Here is an 18,082-nt window from a genome sequence, read left to right as displayed (position 1 = left end):
TTGAATCTATGCATTGATGTATATATATTTTTTAAATATTTTATTTGTGGAACAGCATAAACTGCAGAGACTTTAACAGAAGAAAAATGACTATTAAAAAAGGGAGTGTGGGTGTGGGTGTGGGTGTGGGTGTGTGTGTGGGGGGGGGCTTAGAGAGAGAGAGAAATGATAAGTAATGTTAAGTGCCTCTCAAGTCCATAATGGAACTGACAGATCATAAGAGATAAAAGATGTTTATGAGGGCTGAGCTCTGAAATATTAAAACTCTTAACAGGAAGGGAAAAGCTGCAGACTTAACATGATTGAGATCTTGTTACACACTTAGGGGATTCACCCTCTTGTTTGCTGATCAAAGCAATATTCTTCTATGTGGTGCAAGCCATAACATTAAACTGAGCTGTAGTATACCTGTTAATTATATTTTATATTAATTATATTGTAAATATATGACAGGGATTAGTAGTATTAGTAGTATAAATGTTATTTGGTCATCAGTTGTCCTCAAAAACTCCATTTGCCTGTACAGTGGGTCCTTGGTTTGCTTCATTGTAAATTCCCTCATAGTAAGTCTGGTTGTTTGTTTGTTTTTTTAATAAAGATGAGAGATCCAATGTTTAGATATCGCATTAATTAACATGACTAAATTATGATGCTGCTTCCAAGCTGAGACACTATTTGACATTTGGTGAAAGCTGGAATAATAGGATGGGAAAGGACTGTAAGCATTTAATACTGGGAGGCCATTCCTGACAGTTTTTTACACTTGGAAATCATAATTGCTACTAAATAATTTTCACTTATTTCCACTTATAAGGCCGCTTAGTATTTGGTGATTATGAGGATTTGATTTGATTTATAATAATATAAGAAACATTGATATTATATATTTTTTGTCTGATTGTGAAAAAGAGAGAAACTGAAGTTCTCCATTGTCCAGTTGGGAATCAAACCAGAAGCTAGCTGATGCTTAGCCCATCCTACTGATCTACGTGTCACCTCTGTGCTGTTTCTTTCAGCGCCTCCATATCCTCTAGGCATATCCGGAAAGACGCGTCATCATGAATTACTCAGTGAAAGCTCGTTTGGATTAAGCTGGGCATGAGCTTATTGGTTGATTTCCTCACATTAGTGCAACTGACTGGGGCTCCTGTATTTCTGCAGATTTGAGGCGTTGTACATTAATCAGCTGCAGCAGACAGAACTGGGACTCAGCAACCTTCAGCCTGAAAAAGAGGACACATGCGCCCCCCCCTTCTCTTCTCTACCTTCACTCTTTCCACTGGCTATCATAACCCATTACAGGTCCTGTGATATTACTTTTCTGAGTATGTGTGTTATTGCCATTGATCCATTGCATCCATTATAGATCCCTGAGGGCTGATTTCTGTAAGTTTTCTAGTTTCTGCAAAACAACCACTGAATGATAAAGGCATTGTGCATATACTGCTTATATTGTTTTTGTCCTTTCTACTCTTTTAATAAACTTGGTCATATTGATAGCTGTAATTTAACAAAAAAAGGATTACTAGCTGGAGATTCTCAAGGATTGTCTTAGGAAGTTCTAATTATACACAAAAATATAAAAACATGTATATAACTATACCATGCATTAAGCATGCTTTTTTTATACAAGCATTACTCAAGGTTAGGAAGAATAATTATAGAATGGATCCAAAGTAGCAGAGCATACTAAACTTTCTCTGTGGGACACATATTATTGTTGTGTGTGTTTCAGTGAAGGGCTCCCCCTTTTATCTTGAGTACATCTCTATGCCTGACTCATATTGCTGGGGAATTGGATTATACTAATGTGCAACTCCAGCAACAGCCAAGAGGATTTAGCGGAAACATCCTCGAACCATAAAATCTTAAAACAGTTTTCGCACTGTGTGTGTGTGTGTGTGTATGTATACATGTGTCTGTCAGCTAGGAGCTAAATGGTAAACTAAAAGTCATATATTGTTCTGCAGACATACATTTCTTATATTAATGTGAACATATTCATTTTCCAGCAAATGTTAACATTAAATACAAAGATATTCCCAGCTTGAAGAAATTGTTTAAATTTTTTTTTTGCTGATTAACAAATTCTGCTCATTGATGCATACCTAACATCCAGTTAACTTGGGGCAAGTGCCAAGTGCCACTTCTTAGCTGTGTAGGCCATAGTAAGCACTGCTTGCAATGATTTTGAGATGCTATGATTTTGAAACAGAATGATAGCAAAAAAGATATGAAGCCATGGTGTTTTGGTGTAAGGCCTATAAAAAAATCTAAAATAACAAAATGAAATTCAGACACTATTACCAAATCCAAAATAATGCAATTTTTTTTATTACAATTCTTATGGAAGCATTAGCCTACACTGTCTATCATGCTCATGTCTAAATGCTCAGTGTGAAACATTTACCACTATAGTCTAACTGAAAATCTTCATAGTTAGGATATATTTCAGTTTTTTTATTTTATTTAGATTTTTAAAAATACTTTTTTTTATATTTCAATAGTTCACATAAGCCAAATATTTACAGTACAACATCAAACTATACAGTCAAATAGTGCTTTGGAAAAATTTATTAATTGAAGATAATTTATTGTACAGAGGGGCAGCATGTTAAAACTCAGTTAAAACCCACTTAACTCATTTTGCGGTCTTGCTTAAAAACTAGCTTGCTAAAAGCATTATACAGTGCTAAATGACAGTGAGTGTGTGCATATTACGCAGTGCATATTGGGATGACAATGACGAGGATGAGTATGACCGTGGCAGTGACACTGAGCGCAGTGATGCGGTAGGCCTGGTTCCTGCTGCAACGTGTGAGCGACTGGGAGCGATGCAGGAGTGTCTCCGATGCCGCTGGAGTGTAAACCTCATCCATCCAGAAGTCCAGAGACTCAGGGACCTGAAAACAGACACAGTGGTGATCATTTACCTTATCAACTGGCTATACTTGAAATTACATCATTTGTTTTATTATGGCACATTTATTTTGTTTTTCAGATAGGTGACATTTGTAAGTGGTAAAACTTTCTTGTCTTTTAAAAATCTATATTTGATCATTTATTAACTATTATATAAAGACAAACAGCTAGTGTGTAAAGTGCTATTATTTCTATAGATCTATAAAATGGACTATACTAGGTATAGAATCTCTGGACTATGTCTTTGCTACCAGTGTTGAACATGTTTGAGCTACTGCCATCAATTCATGGTTCCATTTATTCTGTGACACTAACAATATCTTACCTGAAGCCTATTGATCTAGCTGCCTATTCTGAGTGGAAATGTAGCTACCAGATAACTACTAGAACCACCCTTACAAACATGAACATAAACTTTAAGCTATGTAATACCATAATCCAATTTCAGCCTGTTTCAAGTATAGGCTGTAAGGTAATGCAAGATGGGCATGATGAGCCAGTAAAGATACAACATTTGCAGTTTCTCACACTTTTGAGGCTGAAGAATATATAATAACAATGATAACTACTTTAGATATGCTAGTTCAACAATTTTGACACACAAACTAATAGCTAATGTCAGTTGGCACTATATTACTAAGCATTAATCCTTCCAATTTATTTTCCTAGTTTGTCGTGGTAGTGTTTTTGAAATAGGTTGGCAGTTTCACAGTTTTCTGGGCAACTAATGATGAGTCATCATCAAAATGGTGATTTTGAAGATGGGTGATGACAAGCCTTTTTGATACCGGAGAAGAAAGGATTTATTGAAAAATGAATGAGAGAGGGAAGACAGGCCTGGTTGGAGGGCATCCAAATATATGAGGGCACTAATGAATAAGCAAAGCCAGCCAGTCTTGAAACCTCTCCCATTTCATTACACACTCCAGCTCTTCAGGCAGTCATCTGTTTAGCTGCTAACTTCATCACTCATGATCTGCATTTTTTTTTTTCACTAGCCTAGCCAGTCATTAGGTATATTGGTATATTTCAGAGTTGTCTTCACATCTGTCAAATGTCTTCTGGCATATATAAGTGTAATTTCCAGTATGAAAAAAAAAAAAAAAAAAGCATTGCCTCAAGATACTTGCCTCACCTTTGTGAATTCACTTTCTGAACTGCACACTGGTGATAGCAGTGTGCAAATGTTTTGTCTTTAAGCAAGAAATTTCAAGCATGTCAAAACAGGAACATGCAGTTTAATCTGAAGCACCACTCTCACATAGAATTCCTGGTGCTCTGCTTGTGTTGAACTTGTGTTGAACATAGATCGAAATTAAATTTTGCAGGAGGTAGGTCTGAGTACTTAAGTGGTCTTACCTGCAGGTCAAGAGGCGTCAGCTCTGATTGCCTCCAGGAAACTTTGGGACGGTCAGTTGGCCTCAGCGTAGGGCTATGCATGCAACTTCGCAATGGAGCTCGATGGGTCTCAGGAATAAGATGAGAATTTTTCCTCTCCTGCACAGGGTGGACCTCTTTCTTACGCAGAACTCCCTGCTGCTCTGTCTGTGACATTAAATAATGCAGGACATTATTAATTTTCAAAACAAAGTCACGTTTACATATGGTGATGGTTATAGGTGGTGGCAGTGTGTGTATGCCTGCATGTCTACCTGTGTGGGCTGTGAGCGCTGCTCTTTGCTGAAGCTAATGCTCCATTCACGGTGGTGTTCAGAGCTGTTGCTCCCTGTGTGGCTCCTGGAAGCCCGGCGTGTGAACAGGCCTCTGTGCTTGGCTACAGCCCCTTCTGGCCCTGGATCGAGAATAAACTCTCCCTGCTGCTGGGTACTGGGTTCTGGTCCAGGCTGCTGGTCTACAGGCTTTGGCTCTAAGTGTGAGTGTATAAGCTGTCCTCTTTGCTCCAGCCGGTTCAGAGTGGAAAGGACAAGGGCCAGTTGATCCCGCAGTTCTGAGATTGGTTCAAGTCGCTGTTCCAGCTCCGTGACACGCTGCAGTAGCCGGCCGACACCCCATCGCACCCCTTCCTCTGGCCCCTCAAGAGAGTGGAACAGACGCCGGAGCTTCCCCAGACGCTCCCGTCGCTCTGGTAGCCCTGCCCCGCCCCCCTCCTGGGCTCCACCACCCTCTCCTGGCAACACTGCCATAGAACCACACATGCTAATGTCGTCTAGGAAACGGAAGATAGCACTGATGTCATCCTCAGCGATATCAGGGTTATCGATTGAGAGCTTGTCACTAAGCATGAGGCTCCTCAGAGCCCGGCGCTCAGGAAGCTCTGTTTGTGTGGCCACGCTCGCCATGCCCTCAGCATCTGGCGACCAGTCATACCAAGTATCCAAACTCAGTCCACTCAGACGCTTCAGGGTGTCACGAACCGACCTCACAATGAATGGATCAAAGCCAGGAATGTCAAAACTACTGCCCTCAAAGCTAGATTTAGTTAATCCTGGTTTATTTAATCCAGACTTGTCTAATGCAGACCTCTCTGATCCAGGCCTACGTGAATCGGTTTTATTTAGTCCAGGTTTTTCATGCTTGGGGCATTCTCCTTCAGATCGGCTATCGATGTCCAGACTGTGACTTTTGTTTGTCATGGCTGGGCTCTGGTGAGTCCTCTCCATCACTGTAGGCCCAAAGTAGGTGGAGCTCTGCAGGTCATCAAGGCTCTTATGCTTCTGGCGATATTGAGTGTGTGGAGCAGTGTGTGCATCAGTGGCAGCAGTGAGCATTTGTGCATCATGTCTTTGTGCAGCAGGTCCTTGTGAATGTGCATCAGTTGTCTGCGTAGCATGCATATATGGGTATGCAGCAGGGTTGTGTGTGTGTCCTGGAAGATTGTGTGCACGAGTGAGTGCGTCTTGCAGGTGTTCTGCAGAATCATGTACGTACACAGCAGAATCAGGATAGGGGTTCTTGCAGGTGAGGGAGGGGACATCCTCACCTCCTTCTCTGAGTCCTTCCTGGGATTGGCCACTCATCTCCATGGGGATATGTGGTAACAGGCTGTGGAACTCCCCCTTAAAGACACTCCTCTTCTGAGCACAAGCTTGAACAGGATCCGCATCTGAAGTAGTTGCCAGAACCTTGATAGCTGACTCCTGATTCCCTGTGCAGTCAGTGGGAATGTCCAAAGAGTGCACACTCTCCATGCTCTCTCGGCAGCGTGGATGTAAGTGGGAGTGTGCAAGCAAGTGGGATGGAGTGTGTGTGGGTGAGACCTCGCCGCTCAGAATGATCAATCCTTCGGTGGAACCCTCATATTTACAGCCTGAGGCTATAGCCCCACCCTGTGCCTGCAGCCAATCACAGCGTGCACACCCTTGACCACAGGCCAAGCAGGAGGTCCCAAGCTGAGTCGTGTGCATGCGCGAGGGAGGCAGGCGGGTGTGTGTAAGCAGATTGAAGAGCGAGACAACATCGGCGGCGGCCGAGAGCCGATTGCTGCAGGGTGGGTGCAACCGCTCGCGGAACAGCGTGGCAGGGAAGCATGGGTCTCGGCATGCCGTGGAGTACAGCAGACTCCGCAGCTCCAACAGCGGCTGCAGCTCATAGCGGCCGCTCAGGTACACACAGACGTCGGCGTACGACACACGCCCACGACATGCACCCAGCACCTCCAGAATCTCCAACAGCACCAGTGGATCATCTGTGGTGCCTGACATAACTGCAGGAGATCTGAACATAAGCTGGAACAAGGTCTGAATGCTTCTGAACTCACCTGCAAAAAACTATGCTTACATGTGACATTTAACACATGCCAAAACTATACCAGCATCCACTGATCCTTTTCATATGACAAAGGTCCTAAATCACACAGCCTTGTATCTCATGGGTTAGATGTACAATGCATTACAGCAAGGTTATTTATTTTTTTATTTTTTTACAAGTGTACTAAATAATTTGTAATAATCTACCTACCTGACACACGCAAAATACCGTGGACATCATTGGGTTTCTATCGACAGATGGCTGCTCTTTAATAACGTTAACATCAAATATATATACATTACAGAATGTGTAAAAAAGAGAACCAGGTCATCTTTCTGCAGTAATGGACTTTTCATAATACCGATTCCTGCTTCAACTTAATACGACTTTTCCAGTTTTATGAGCAAAATAGAATCGACCGGGCAAGAAAATTTAATGGGGAAAAAATTTAGTTACCTCCAGCAATTCCATGAAGCAGAAATCAAGTGTATCACAGTGGCGACCTTATTCAGAGCCTTAAAATAGCAACTATCGTTATAGCATACGAGAGAGGCGCATCTTTAGAGCGCACTATAGTAGAACATCTAGAAATAACGTCATCAAAAACTCATACAGAAACGTAGAAACTCGCACAGTCGAGCACTCATTCATTTAAGCTATCATTGAAGCAGGTCATCTGAAAACTCCAGGGACAGAATACCGCTTACGTTTACCATCAAGACAGTCCACAACACGCGCCATTTTTTTCCCTGTATAATAGGCTACATCATTTTAAATAGCGTGCGAGAAGAGCATTACCGAGCATACTTGAGCAGTGCTGAAGTAACTGTGAATGACTTAAAAGAGCTGTACACCTATGCCATCTAACGACAGGAGCAGACACACTTGGTCTGTTCCCCATCGTGTCCCACTGTCATTACTATAAAAAGCAGACCATTTATTAATGCTGTTTCACAGCCGCGCTCGTTCGCTGAAGGGCATGTGTTCAGTAATGAATTTCAGTCTCAACTTGCAAGCGCACTTAAACTGCAGTCTGAATAAGCAAAACGTGTTTTCCGCACATATCTGCTTGCAGTCATTCAAACTCACACATACATACATACATACACACAACTGTTTTTTACTCACACAAACACCAGTTAAAACGGATTCACCTTAGCAAAACTGATCCGATTAAAGTTCTCACAAGTTCATAGACGCGCACAACACTCCGCCACCCTCCTGAAAATCTGAAATTGTCATGACCACAAGGGGGCAACAAACAGCTACTGCGCTTTTAGCATATGTGCGCATCACAGATGTTTAGTGAATTTAAAATATGACGGCACAAAATGGAATTATGTGCTCACAGGTAAGATTACAGTAATTACCAAAAAGGTTAACGCCTGTCATATGTCTGTTTTATTTGTTACAAATAGATTAAATCTTGATTCTGCTTATCAACTAGTAAAGTCACAGCAATGCTTCTACTTCCTGAGAAGGCTGGAGGTTTGGCATGCCAGCTAAAATCCTTAAAAACGTCTACATGGGGTACCATTGAGAGCCTTCTCACCAACGGCATCACAGTTTGGTTTGGGAACTGCCCTGCACAGGACTGAAAGACTCTGGAGGGTGATGAAGACTGTCAGAGCCATCACAGGAGCAGCCTATTACAGGAGTACACATTATCATCCAGTACACAGCTCACCCCCTGTATGGTCTCTTCATACTCCATCAGTATGGTACAGGAACAGCTTTTATGCACAGGCCATTAGACTTGTAAATAACCACCAGTGACACAAGAACTCTATCTATCCAATTATGTAATTATACAATGAGCATGTGCACATGTACACACACACACACACACACACACACACACACACACACACACACACACACACACACACACAGTTTGATGCATAACTCTGGACTGCAGTTTGCTCAAAATGCACATGACACTTTACTGTGGACTTTTGCACAAGAACATTTAAAACTTACTCCTTTTATTCAACCACTACATTTCAATGAGAACTTTATATTCAGTGAACATTTTCCAGTAATACACTTTTCAGTGTCATTTAATGCACAAGCTTAACATAGCCTACCTGATATGTACATAATATACTGTTTTATTTTCTTGCTGAACTTATTTTCTCCATCTTTTTATATTTATATAATTGTTCTTTTCTTAGCTGTAATGGAAGGAATGCAGAATAAGAATTTCATTGTTCAGTGTAATTGACAGATTGCTGTGCATATGGCATTAAAACCTTTGAATCTTGAGTCTTGGTTCTGGAGGAAAAACAAACAAACAGATTAGTAGTGTATCAGGATAAAATTAATTGAATCATTGCTCAAAGTTTCCACCGCAATTTGGTGAAATTATAGGATTGTTTTCATGGGTGGGTACACATATGTACTTTGATGCAATCAATCTGTCTAATGCCCTCGTTCTTAAAAATTGTTTGGGTTTGTTAGTGAGTCGGTGTTACTCATTTGCTAGATATACTACAGAGATTGTATGATTGTGTGTGAGAGAGCAAGAAAGATAAAGGTGCTTAATAATTACAGTCAAGGAGTGCAAAATTAGAAAAACTTACTTGTACCTACAAATTGCAGCCACTATCTTGTTCTTCAGTGTTGTTTCTAATATGACAAATGTGATGGCAGAGCATTCTCAACACAATGTAGCAGGGGTTGAAGGTGTAGGGTTTGGGGCACTATAATGCTCATTTGAGCAATGAGTTTCTGCTGACTTGAGAAGTAGGGTAAATCCCTTGGTAGAATACCAACAAAACAAGAACAATAATTATAGGCTTAATATAAAATTCTCTGTAACCAGCCTTTGTACTAGCTCAGGATAGACTTCATAATTAACACTCCAGATCTAAGTATTTTGAAAAAAAAAAAAAAAAAGCTACCGTGTGGAGTCAATATTAGCAGTACGAACATGATGCACTCATTTTGGAATGTGAAGATTAAAAGCATGTCCCGTCTATGTGGCACTTTATTTTAGGAACGCTGACCAGAGCCATACACTATGTAAGTTTGGTGTTTTTCATCATTTGGAGAGTAGAAATTGAATTGCCTAGTTATTTTCATAGATATGACCGTCTAGACTTCAGGCTAACTCACCATCTCGTTCTCAATCCCTTCATTGTTGAACGATACAATTTCATTGGCTAGCTACATATTTACCTATTTGGTTTTGTCGGCTTTCGCTTTCTCAACCTCAAAATACGACAGATGCTACTGTATTATAGAAATGTGGTATTAAATAACATAGAAAATGTATAGTTTGTAATAAAATAACGTTAATGAATTGCAAGATTAGTATGGTCTCTTAAACATTGTGCTTTGCAACAGGTAGGAACTATCCAGCCAAGATAGCTAGCTAGATAGCTAGATAGCTAACCAATATCACACGACGTCCGCTAATGACGACGGGCCGGCCGCCGGCGAGCCGTCATCTGACAGAATCACAGAATCACGTTATCGCCACACCTGCACCGACGTAAGTGCTGTGCGACAAATCACGTGTGCCGACAGCACAGGCTTGTACCATTAAGTTGAAAGGCGGAGGGGCTCTGGTCATCTACAGACGCTACAGGAAGGCGCGAACAGCAGAAAATAACTTGAGTGACAGTCGCAAACGTGCAATATACACGTATAATTGTTTTTCATGTTTTACACTAAACTAATTAAAATTGTGTCCCGAAAATTATAAAGCTTAGTATAATTACATCTAATAATTGAAGAGATATACGTGCACACAGTGATAGGTCGAAACATTGCTAAATTTAGCTAGATTATTTAAGACAACAGTGGTACCGAAAGAGCTGTTTGGGAGTCAAAGAGCCGAGCAATATAATCTGGTGTACTAAAAAAAGCCAGAATTCCCATCACTGATATTTAGCTAGCCGGCAAGCAAGGCTAGCTGTGATTTGCGATCCCAAAAATATTGAGCCGGCTGCAGTTATGGTCAGATATTGACCATTGGTGCAGCTAGCTCCGTGAAATGGCCAACTGTTGCTGGGACGTCATCAAAATAAAAGACAAGGAATGTTGTAAATTGTTGCACAATGTTTAATTTAAAAAAAGTTTATTAAATGTAATTTCTTCTTAGTGCTTTTGTTTATCTGTTTTTAAAAGTACTTTAAAATTTTAATTGACAGTTATTTTCACAATTTGATTTACTATTGCGGCCAAGTTTTGCTAGAATCACAGTGCTAAAGCAGCAGCACTACAGCACAGTATTGTTTTTAGTTAATAGGGGCTGGAATATAAAATTGTGCAAATCCTTTGCAAAAATAAGGCTGAAGCGACCCAGAACTCACAGATCATTTTTCAGATTTTCTTTGTCCTTGATCGTTGTTCCTAAACAAAGTTACACAAAGCCCCAAAAGTAAAATAGGATATGTGGTAGGTAATTGGGTTAGATGTGACATGTCTGTCAGGACATGGGAGTCAGGCTGTCATTAGGTATTTATTGTTAGATTGATGAATAGCATAGTAGCATGACTAAATTGCAATTGTTAATGTGCAAGTTAATATGCAGGTGTTTGGGTATATTGCTTTATGTGCAGTACAAAAGATAGATGCACTCAAATGAATGTTACAGTTATAACATAGCAACTCTCTCAAACTAATATAAACTTTGCTAGGATTGGTTGTTGATGAGCAACGTCTCAGCCAATAGGACACTTATTGGATCTCATCAGCTGATCACGCTTTTCTGCAGGTGCCCCCAAACTTGGCAGATATTTGTCCAATAAAAGGAACAGATGAAGACTTAGGAACATCATCTAGGATATGAAGCTATCCGATCAGGTGGTCGAGTGTAGGTCTTCTTCCTTGTTTTCACATTAGCTACCTTGATGCACAGGTGACAGTCCCCTCCACAGTTCAGTGGATCCACTATGACCACAATGCTAACCACAATGAGGTCTGGCATATCTCTCTGCACCTTGCATCTGGACTTCAAGATGGGAGACATAACACATGGAGGTGGCAAATAGTCTAAAGTGAAACTAGTCCAGAAAAACCCTGTAAGCACTTGACAATGATGCCATCATCACCTATTCAGCAATATTGTATCCAGGCAGTGGGCAGCTCAGTGGTTAAGGTACTTGATTTGAAAATGGAAGGTTGCTGGTTCAAGCCCCACTACTGCAAAGTTGCTGCTGTTGGGGCCCTGAGCAAGGCCCTTAACCCTCAATGGCTCAAGTTGTACTCAGTTATAATTATAAGTTGCTTTGAATAAAAGCATCAGCTAAATGTAAATGTCCATATAAACAACTTGAGGTAGTGTAGGGTCTGGGCTTTCCATAAGGAAGAGGTTAGGGGTAATAACCAAAAGGTTCTGATTCTCAAAACCTCAAACTGCTACATTGCAGGTTTTCCTGCAAACTAATAAGACTTTAGTGTGGGCCAGGCATAAGTGGAAAGGAAAGTCATGCTGTTATGAAGCAATGAAGTATGGCCACCATGCCTCACTAATTTTCTTCTCTTCTTTCTCTCTGGAAGCCATCCTGATTGTTATTAAGTAAGAAGTTTCAGATGAGCATGAGAAATACTAGATCAGGAAACAACTGTTTTTGAATAAAGTGTACCACCTTGAAAAAATGACAAACATGCAACTGAAGGGTAAGCATGCTATTTTGTACACATATTTCAGTACTTATATTAAGTTGTGCCTACATTTTCCTTTTTCCACCCTTGACATTTTCAAGCAAGAAATATGATTCAGAATTTTTGTCCAAGTTTTTGCTTGCAAAATGTCATGTCTAGTTTTTGCCAGTTTAGACATGCAACTCACCCTTACATCAAATTGCTAATGTGAACTCAAAAGATTATCATCATATATGGCTGAACAATACTGGGGAGAAGACATTTTGGATTTTTGTGGTATACTGCCAACATATAACAAAAATGGAATCAAAGCTAATCAGTACAGCAATGGAAAGGATGTGTTTAGAATAGGGCTGAATGATATTAACCAAGTATTACAGCCAAGAGGATTACACAACATGTCAGTGTTCACCGTTTGTGGTCACTCAATACACAGTCTGAGTTAGTGCTTTGACATTACAGGAAATGATGATCCATTAACTTTTCCTGCAGCTCATTACTAATGTGTTGATTGAGGTCTTGATCAGTATGAGAATACAAAAACTTTTAACCCTCGAATACGACACCAACATACATGCTCACATCATAATTATACCGTCCCCATCATGGTTTTCAATAAAGGAAAAATATCAATAAAATTTGTGGATTGTTTAATATTTATTTGAGCCATGTGCATTGATTCTGGTAGCTCAAAATAACCCTATTCAAAAACCACAAACAAATATAACATTCAAAAAGCTCATATCAGTTCATAACTATAGAAGCAATACATCACATGCCACAGAGCAAACAATATTTAGTCTTTAAAATCTAGTGTAATGATAAAAAAATATACAAAGTTAGTAGTTGAAGGTTCTCAATAGGCTTAACAAAGTCCTCTAAACACATGATTTGAACCAATCATACAGCTGCACTGAGAAAAAGCCTGAACTCCCCACCAGACAAAAGAAACCCAGCACTGTCTGGAGCCAGTGCCCGTCGGTGTGAAAAGAAACCCAGCACTGTCTGGAGCCAGTGCCCGTCGGTGTGAAAAGAAACCCAGCACTGTCTGGAGCCAGTGCAGTGCTGGGTTTTTTTCACACTGACAGGCACTGGCTCCAGTGTGAAAAGAAACCCAGCACTGTTTGGAGTTAGTGACTGTTAGTGTGATCTAACTGGCCTTTAGCTGATGAGATTGGAGCAAGTGCTTTGGGACATACATCATGCAACATGAATACACTGTTTCCCAGGTAAAATTACCCTCACACAATCTCCCGGGTCTTCTTGATGGCACAACACAGCATCATACTAAAGACCATCCCAAAGATCTGCAAAGAACAGATTAAAAGGTACACTAGTGCTAACCACTCAATGTTTAACCAGCAGCATAACTAACATGACCAGTTGCTATTACTAATATGACATAACAAATTATGTAGAAAGTTTGTAGACAGTTTTACCATGATGACTCCAATTCCAATACCGATGCCTCCAATAATATGCAGTTTAGAATTAAAGACTTCGTCAATAGCATCAGGGCAGCTCTGAAAGGTGCAAAAATAATAATCAGATCCTGTGTCACCAAGACCAGCCAGAAGAAAAGGAAAATCAGACTTTTATATTACGGTGGTGAGTTTTTACCTTCATCATGTGCCCCTCCAGTCCTTCTTTTTTGGGACAGGTGTCTTCAGGAACGACTTCAGATGTGCTGGAGGTTCCACAGCAGTTAAGCTGAAGGGAAATAATCATCTTGATTCAAGATTTCCATAGCAAGAGTGTGAGACAGTGTGTGTGTGTGTGTGTGTGGGGGGGGGGGGGGGGATTTAAAAAGGCACAGAAAGAGCTCACCCCTTGCTGAATCAAACGAAGGGTTTCTTTAAGAGCTTCTTGCTTGTTTTCTTTATAGTTGTTGTACGTTTGCCTGTAGAACTGAGTGATGTCATCAACTACCTGCAGCAGTAAAATAAATTTGCTTTGAGGGATATGGTGAAATTTGTGTGCATGTGTGTAAGAGAGAGAGAGAGAGAGAGAGAGAGAGAGAGAGACAGCAAGAAAGGGAGAGAACACTGACCTTGCTTTGATTGGAAAATCCCCAAATTCCAGCTGCTACTTCCACTGCAAATATAAGCAACAGGAAGAAGAACAACTGTGGCAAAAAAGAGAACAAGAGTGCACACACGCACACAGTTAGAGATTAGCCATTCTGTACCCACTGAAATGCAAGTTTATGTAAGAAAGAACAAATCTGTTTGAGGGAATGGCTAATGAGAGAGTCTCAAACAGAACCAAAAAGAATATAAAAAGGGGAGTAGGCAGGTTAAAGAAGTGGAAAAGAAAGAGGATTGTGTTTACCAAGCCCAGCATACACACTGACTCCTGAATAGCTCCACAGCAGCCGAAGAACCCCACCACCATCATCAATGCTCCTGCTGCTATGAGGATATACACCCCTAACACAAACACACAATGTTTGCCATTCCATGTGCACATCAACACACAAAAGTTACACATAATGTAAACATAAACCTGTACATAAAACATACACAACACACTGACCTGTATAGAACACATAGGGAGAGCTTTCCCCCTCAAACAGGTTTTTAGTCTTGGGATCAAATCTCAGCCAGAGACCCACAGCCAATACACCTGTACCTGCCAACTTACACACCCACGCGCACACACACACATTTATTTATATTTTTATATATATAAATATAAATTCACACATCACACACAGGACTGTTTTTCACATAAGAGCGCCACCGTAGGTCCTAGAAATATATTATCCTTGTTGCATTGCAAAACTAGCCTTTTATAGGCCTTGTTTGCTGCAAACCAGAGAGAGACCGAATTAGGAAGGCCAAATAAGTCAGTTCTAATCCAAATCACACTTCTGCAAACAGAAGATAATTTGAAATATTGAACGATTCCATATTTCGATATCCATATAAATCACTTGACTGAAAGAAAATCATTTTAAAAAGCTCCTGCTTCCGTCTCCCTCTCTCCCTCTCCCTCCCTGCCTGACCTAATTCTGTGATTTAAAAACCAGGCCTGTTAAGCAGCAGTCTCCATGCCAGGGTTACGTTGCTGCCCACAACGCACTCATTTAAGCTGGTGGTTGTAAAAACAGAGCCCAACACAACCACATTTCGTACGTAACCACGTTTTTGAGTGGCTGCTTCTTCGTACCTCTAGATACCTATAAAATTCGGTCAACACAACATTAAATTACTCTGACTCTTTAAATTACTTTGCTCTTTCTCTTTGTTAAATACACCAAAAGAGACAACGAAGCACATGTATTAGCAGACGCTGTGTTTGATAGACGACATACCCAGAACAGAAGGGTGAAGATAAACACCAGGTATTTTACACACGTTATACTTCCTGGCAGTCCCATTTTGCTCAAGCTACATACACTTGCTTCAGCTGGTTCAGGCGGTAATAACTTACAAAGCCTTCCAAAATGTCCACTGCAAACACTAAAATGTTAGTTATTACAATAAATTGAGGGGTTTTTTTGTTTGTTGCTTTTTTGGAAATTACGGTTTTTTCTCCCTACTACTCGCACAGCAAAAACAGCGAAGCAACGATTCAGGAAGTTGCATTGTGCTCACCTCAGTAACTTTTAACTCCTCCTGTCAGCAGCCTAGTTGCTTAGGCCACATAAAACTACTGTGGCTGTTTTTCCCCTCTGTAAACATGATTAATTCTCACACGACACTGGTTTATTATGCTATTTCTGAGGGGAGAAATAAAGTCATAGAGCGTGACTGACCCATTCTTTGTTCACCATGCAAATAAAACTTAAGATCGTCTAATAAATAACGAATCTAAAAACAATTATCCAAATGCACTCTCGTCTCTCGCCATTATACAGCCTATATATAGCGCAGCACTCTCCAACCCCCAACCACTCCTCTTTCTGACTACTGAATAATGCAAACTTGATATTAATAAGAAGGATGCTATTTATAATTAGGTGCCCCCCCCCACACACACTTCAATTTATGCTTTAAATATGTATACACATGGGGCCCGTAACTAGTCTGCGTGTTTGATTGCCATACACTATAAATAGACCTTTATCTTAGACACAATATGAGATAGATAAACCCCCCGGGAAAAATACACCCATCCCAAAGCTCTCGTGGGCAGTCACGGGCCTTTAACATAAAGTCGTGAATAAGGTCAGTGGATATGAGTGTCACACGAACATTCTCAAAATTCAGAACCTGTCCCGTCACACATACTTTTCTCTCCCTGTTCCCCCCCCCCCACACACACACGGATACAGATGCGCGTATGGCTTGATGACTAACAGTTATATATTCTGTGAGCACACTAAAATTGGGTCAACAACTAAACAGAAACAATCAAAACAACGATCACACGCAGTGAGCCACTAAATAAAATCTCGGGGACTCTTTATTGCCGCGGGACTCCAAAATCGCACGATAAATTAAAGATAGCCTGCTAATAAGATCCTACAAACGTGTCCATTGATTTGAACATCTTCTCATACACTAGCTACATTGTCCCGCGCGCCTACTGTCGGTCCGGTCCGTTACTCATGAGCGTCATTATAATCTCATGTGCACTCACCCAGAATATGAAATTGAAGGCGAACATTAAGTATTTGACGCACATCTCTCCTCCGGTCAAGGCCGCCATCACAATGTTGTCTCACCTACCCAGCGACAGCCGACAAACAAGAAACTGTTTTGTAATTTTGTAGAAGCCCACACCACGAACAGATCTCCGCGTCCTGGCTCGTGTGGCTTCTCCTTCGCTCACACTTTTATGTAAAAACTGTGCGTGGGGCGCCCCACAGCGAACAAAAGTCCTCTCCGTTCTTGTAGAGACTGTCATTTATTTAATGACTGTTGTATTTCGAAATACAACAGTTTATTATTAATATTGCGCTGGGAAGTGTGAATTTTTAGTTCAGGCGCTATGGCTCGTTCCTTTGTCTGTTCAGAATGAAATCTATAGCTCCGCTTTTAATGCTTCTTGTTAGAATGACGTCATTCCGTTAGTCAGCTCAGCTTGCAAACAGCTGCTATTAGCGCCCTGTTTTCCTCATATATACTCTATAGATATATTATCGCGCACCTGCTTCAGGCCTGTGCGCATAACTGGGTGCATAGTTGAGGAGTCTGTGGCACGTGGACGTGTCCAATCCTACGCACACGTTCACAACGATCAAATCAGTATTACAGTTATAAATACTGTGAAACAAGTAAGGATATTCAAAGTTTATACGATTTTTAAGATTTCTAAAATCTGACTCGGAATAATTGCGTTTATTTCCTTCTTTAATATTACTTGGGTTTCTTCCTAAAGACATACACAGGGGTCCCACAGGGGTGGAAGCTGGGGTATCTTTCAAGGTTTTGTTTTTGTGTACTTTTTCTTTTCATGCTTCTCAATAAACCTTTTAACCATAAGGAAATCTAACTAAAGTTCTATACTTCTACCAAAACTGAATAATATGCTGAGTTGATATTATATTGTCTTGTTTATGTGTCTGTATATATAGACTATGAGTGCATACATTTGTGTTAAAAATAATGTAAAAATGTTTGGTTAAAATGGATGGTTATAAATGTGTTTTTATGCATGTGAAATTGTTGTATGTCTGCTGAGTGTAATGGATTTTAATGTCTAATCTGTTGATAGTCAGAATAATGTCTAAGTGGAGAATCTCAACGAGTGGATATAAGATGTGTCGTCTGTGTTCCTGGCAGCTAGTATGAGATGCTAGATGAGAATCAGTGTTTTTGAATGATTTTATTAAGGGATACTTTTGCTTCAGGCATTCTCTGCTTTTGTTTTGATGGAAACATTCAATCTA

At 40.5% G+C, this 18,082-nt stretch overlaps 2 protein-coding genes across 3 annotated transcripts; both read right to left on the bottom strand.

Annotated features, from left to right (window-relative positions):
* Positions 1-2,529: 2,529 nt before the first annotated feature.
* Positions 2,530-6,584, bottom strand: si:dkey-88e18.8 (major intrinsically disordered Notch2-binding receptor 1). The gene is made up of 3 exons (XM_027015142.2): positions 4,575-6,584; positions 4,282-4,467; positions 2,530-2,903 (listed from the first exon to the last, which is right to left on the bottom strand). Exons 1-3 carry the CDS (start codon positions 6,582-6,584, stop codon positions 2,718-2,720), a joined length of 2,382 nt encoding a protein of 793 aa, XP_026870943.2. The 3' UTR covers positions 2,530-2,717.
* A 6,288-nt stretch (positions 6,585-12,872) lies between these two features.
* Positions 12,873-17,184, bottom strand: cd9a (CD9 molecule a). 2 transcript variants are annotated; one of them, XM_035525743.1, is made up of 8 exons: positions 16,831-17,184; positions 14,779-14,881; positions 14,575-14,672; positions 14,294-14,368; positions 14,071-14,172; positions 13,864-13,953; positions 13,683-13,766; positions 12,873-13,550 (listed from the first exon to the last, which is right to left on the bottom strand). In XM_035525743.1, the coding sequence occupies exons 1-8, from the start codon at positions 16,897-16,899 to the stop codon at positions 13,485-13,487; spliced, it is 687 nt and encodes a 228-aa protein (XP_035381636.1). In that variant the 5' UTR covers positions 16,900-17,184; the 3' UTR covers positions 12,873-13,484. The 2 variants fall into 2 exon arrangements, with proteins under 2 accessions (XP_035381636.1, XP_035381637.1); XM_035525744.1 differs by lacking the exon at positions 16,831-17,184 and adding an exon at positions 15,560-15,826.
* Between the last annotated feature and the right edge of the window lie 898 nt (positions 17,185-18,082).

This window comes from Electrophorus electricus, chromosome 4 (genome assembly GCF_013358815.1).
Source record: "Electrophorus electricus isolate fEleEle1 chromosome 4, fEleEle1.pri, whole genome shotgun sequence".
Taxonomy (NCBI): domain Eukaryota; kingdom Metazoa; phylum Chordata; class Actinopteri; order Gymnotiformes; family Gymnotidae; genus Electrophorus; species Electrophorus electricus.
This window is presented reverse-complemented; position numbering and strand designations above follow the sequence as displayed.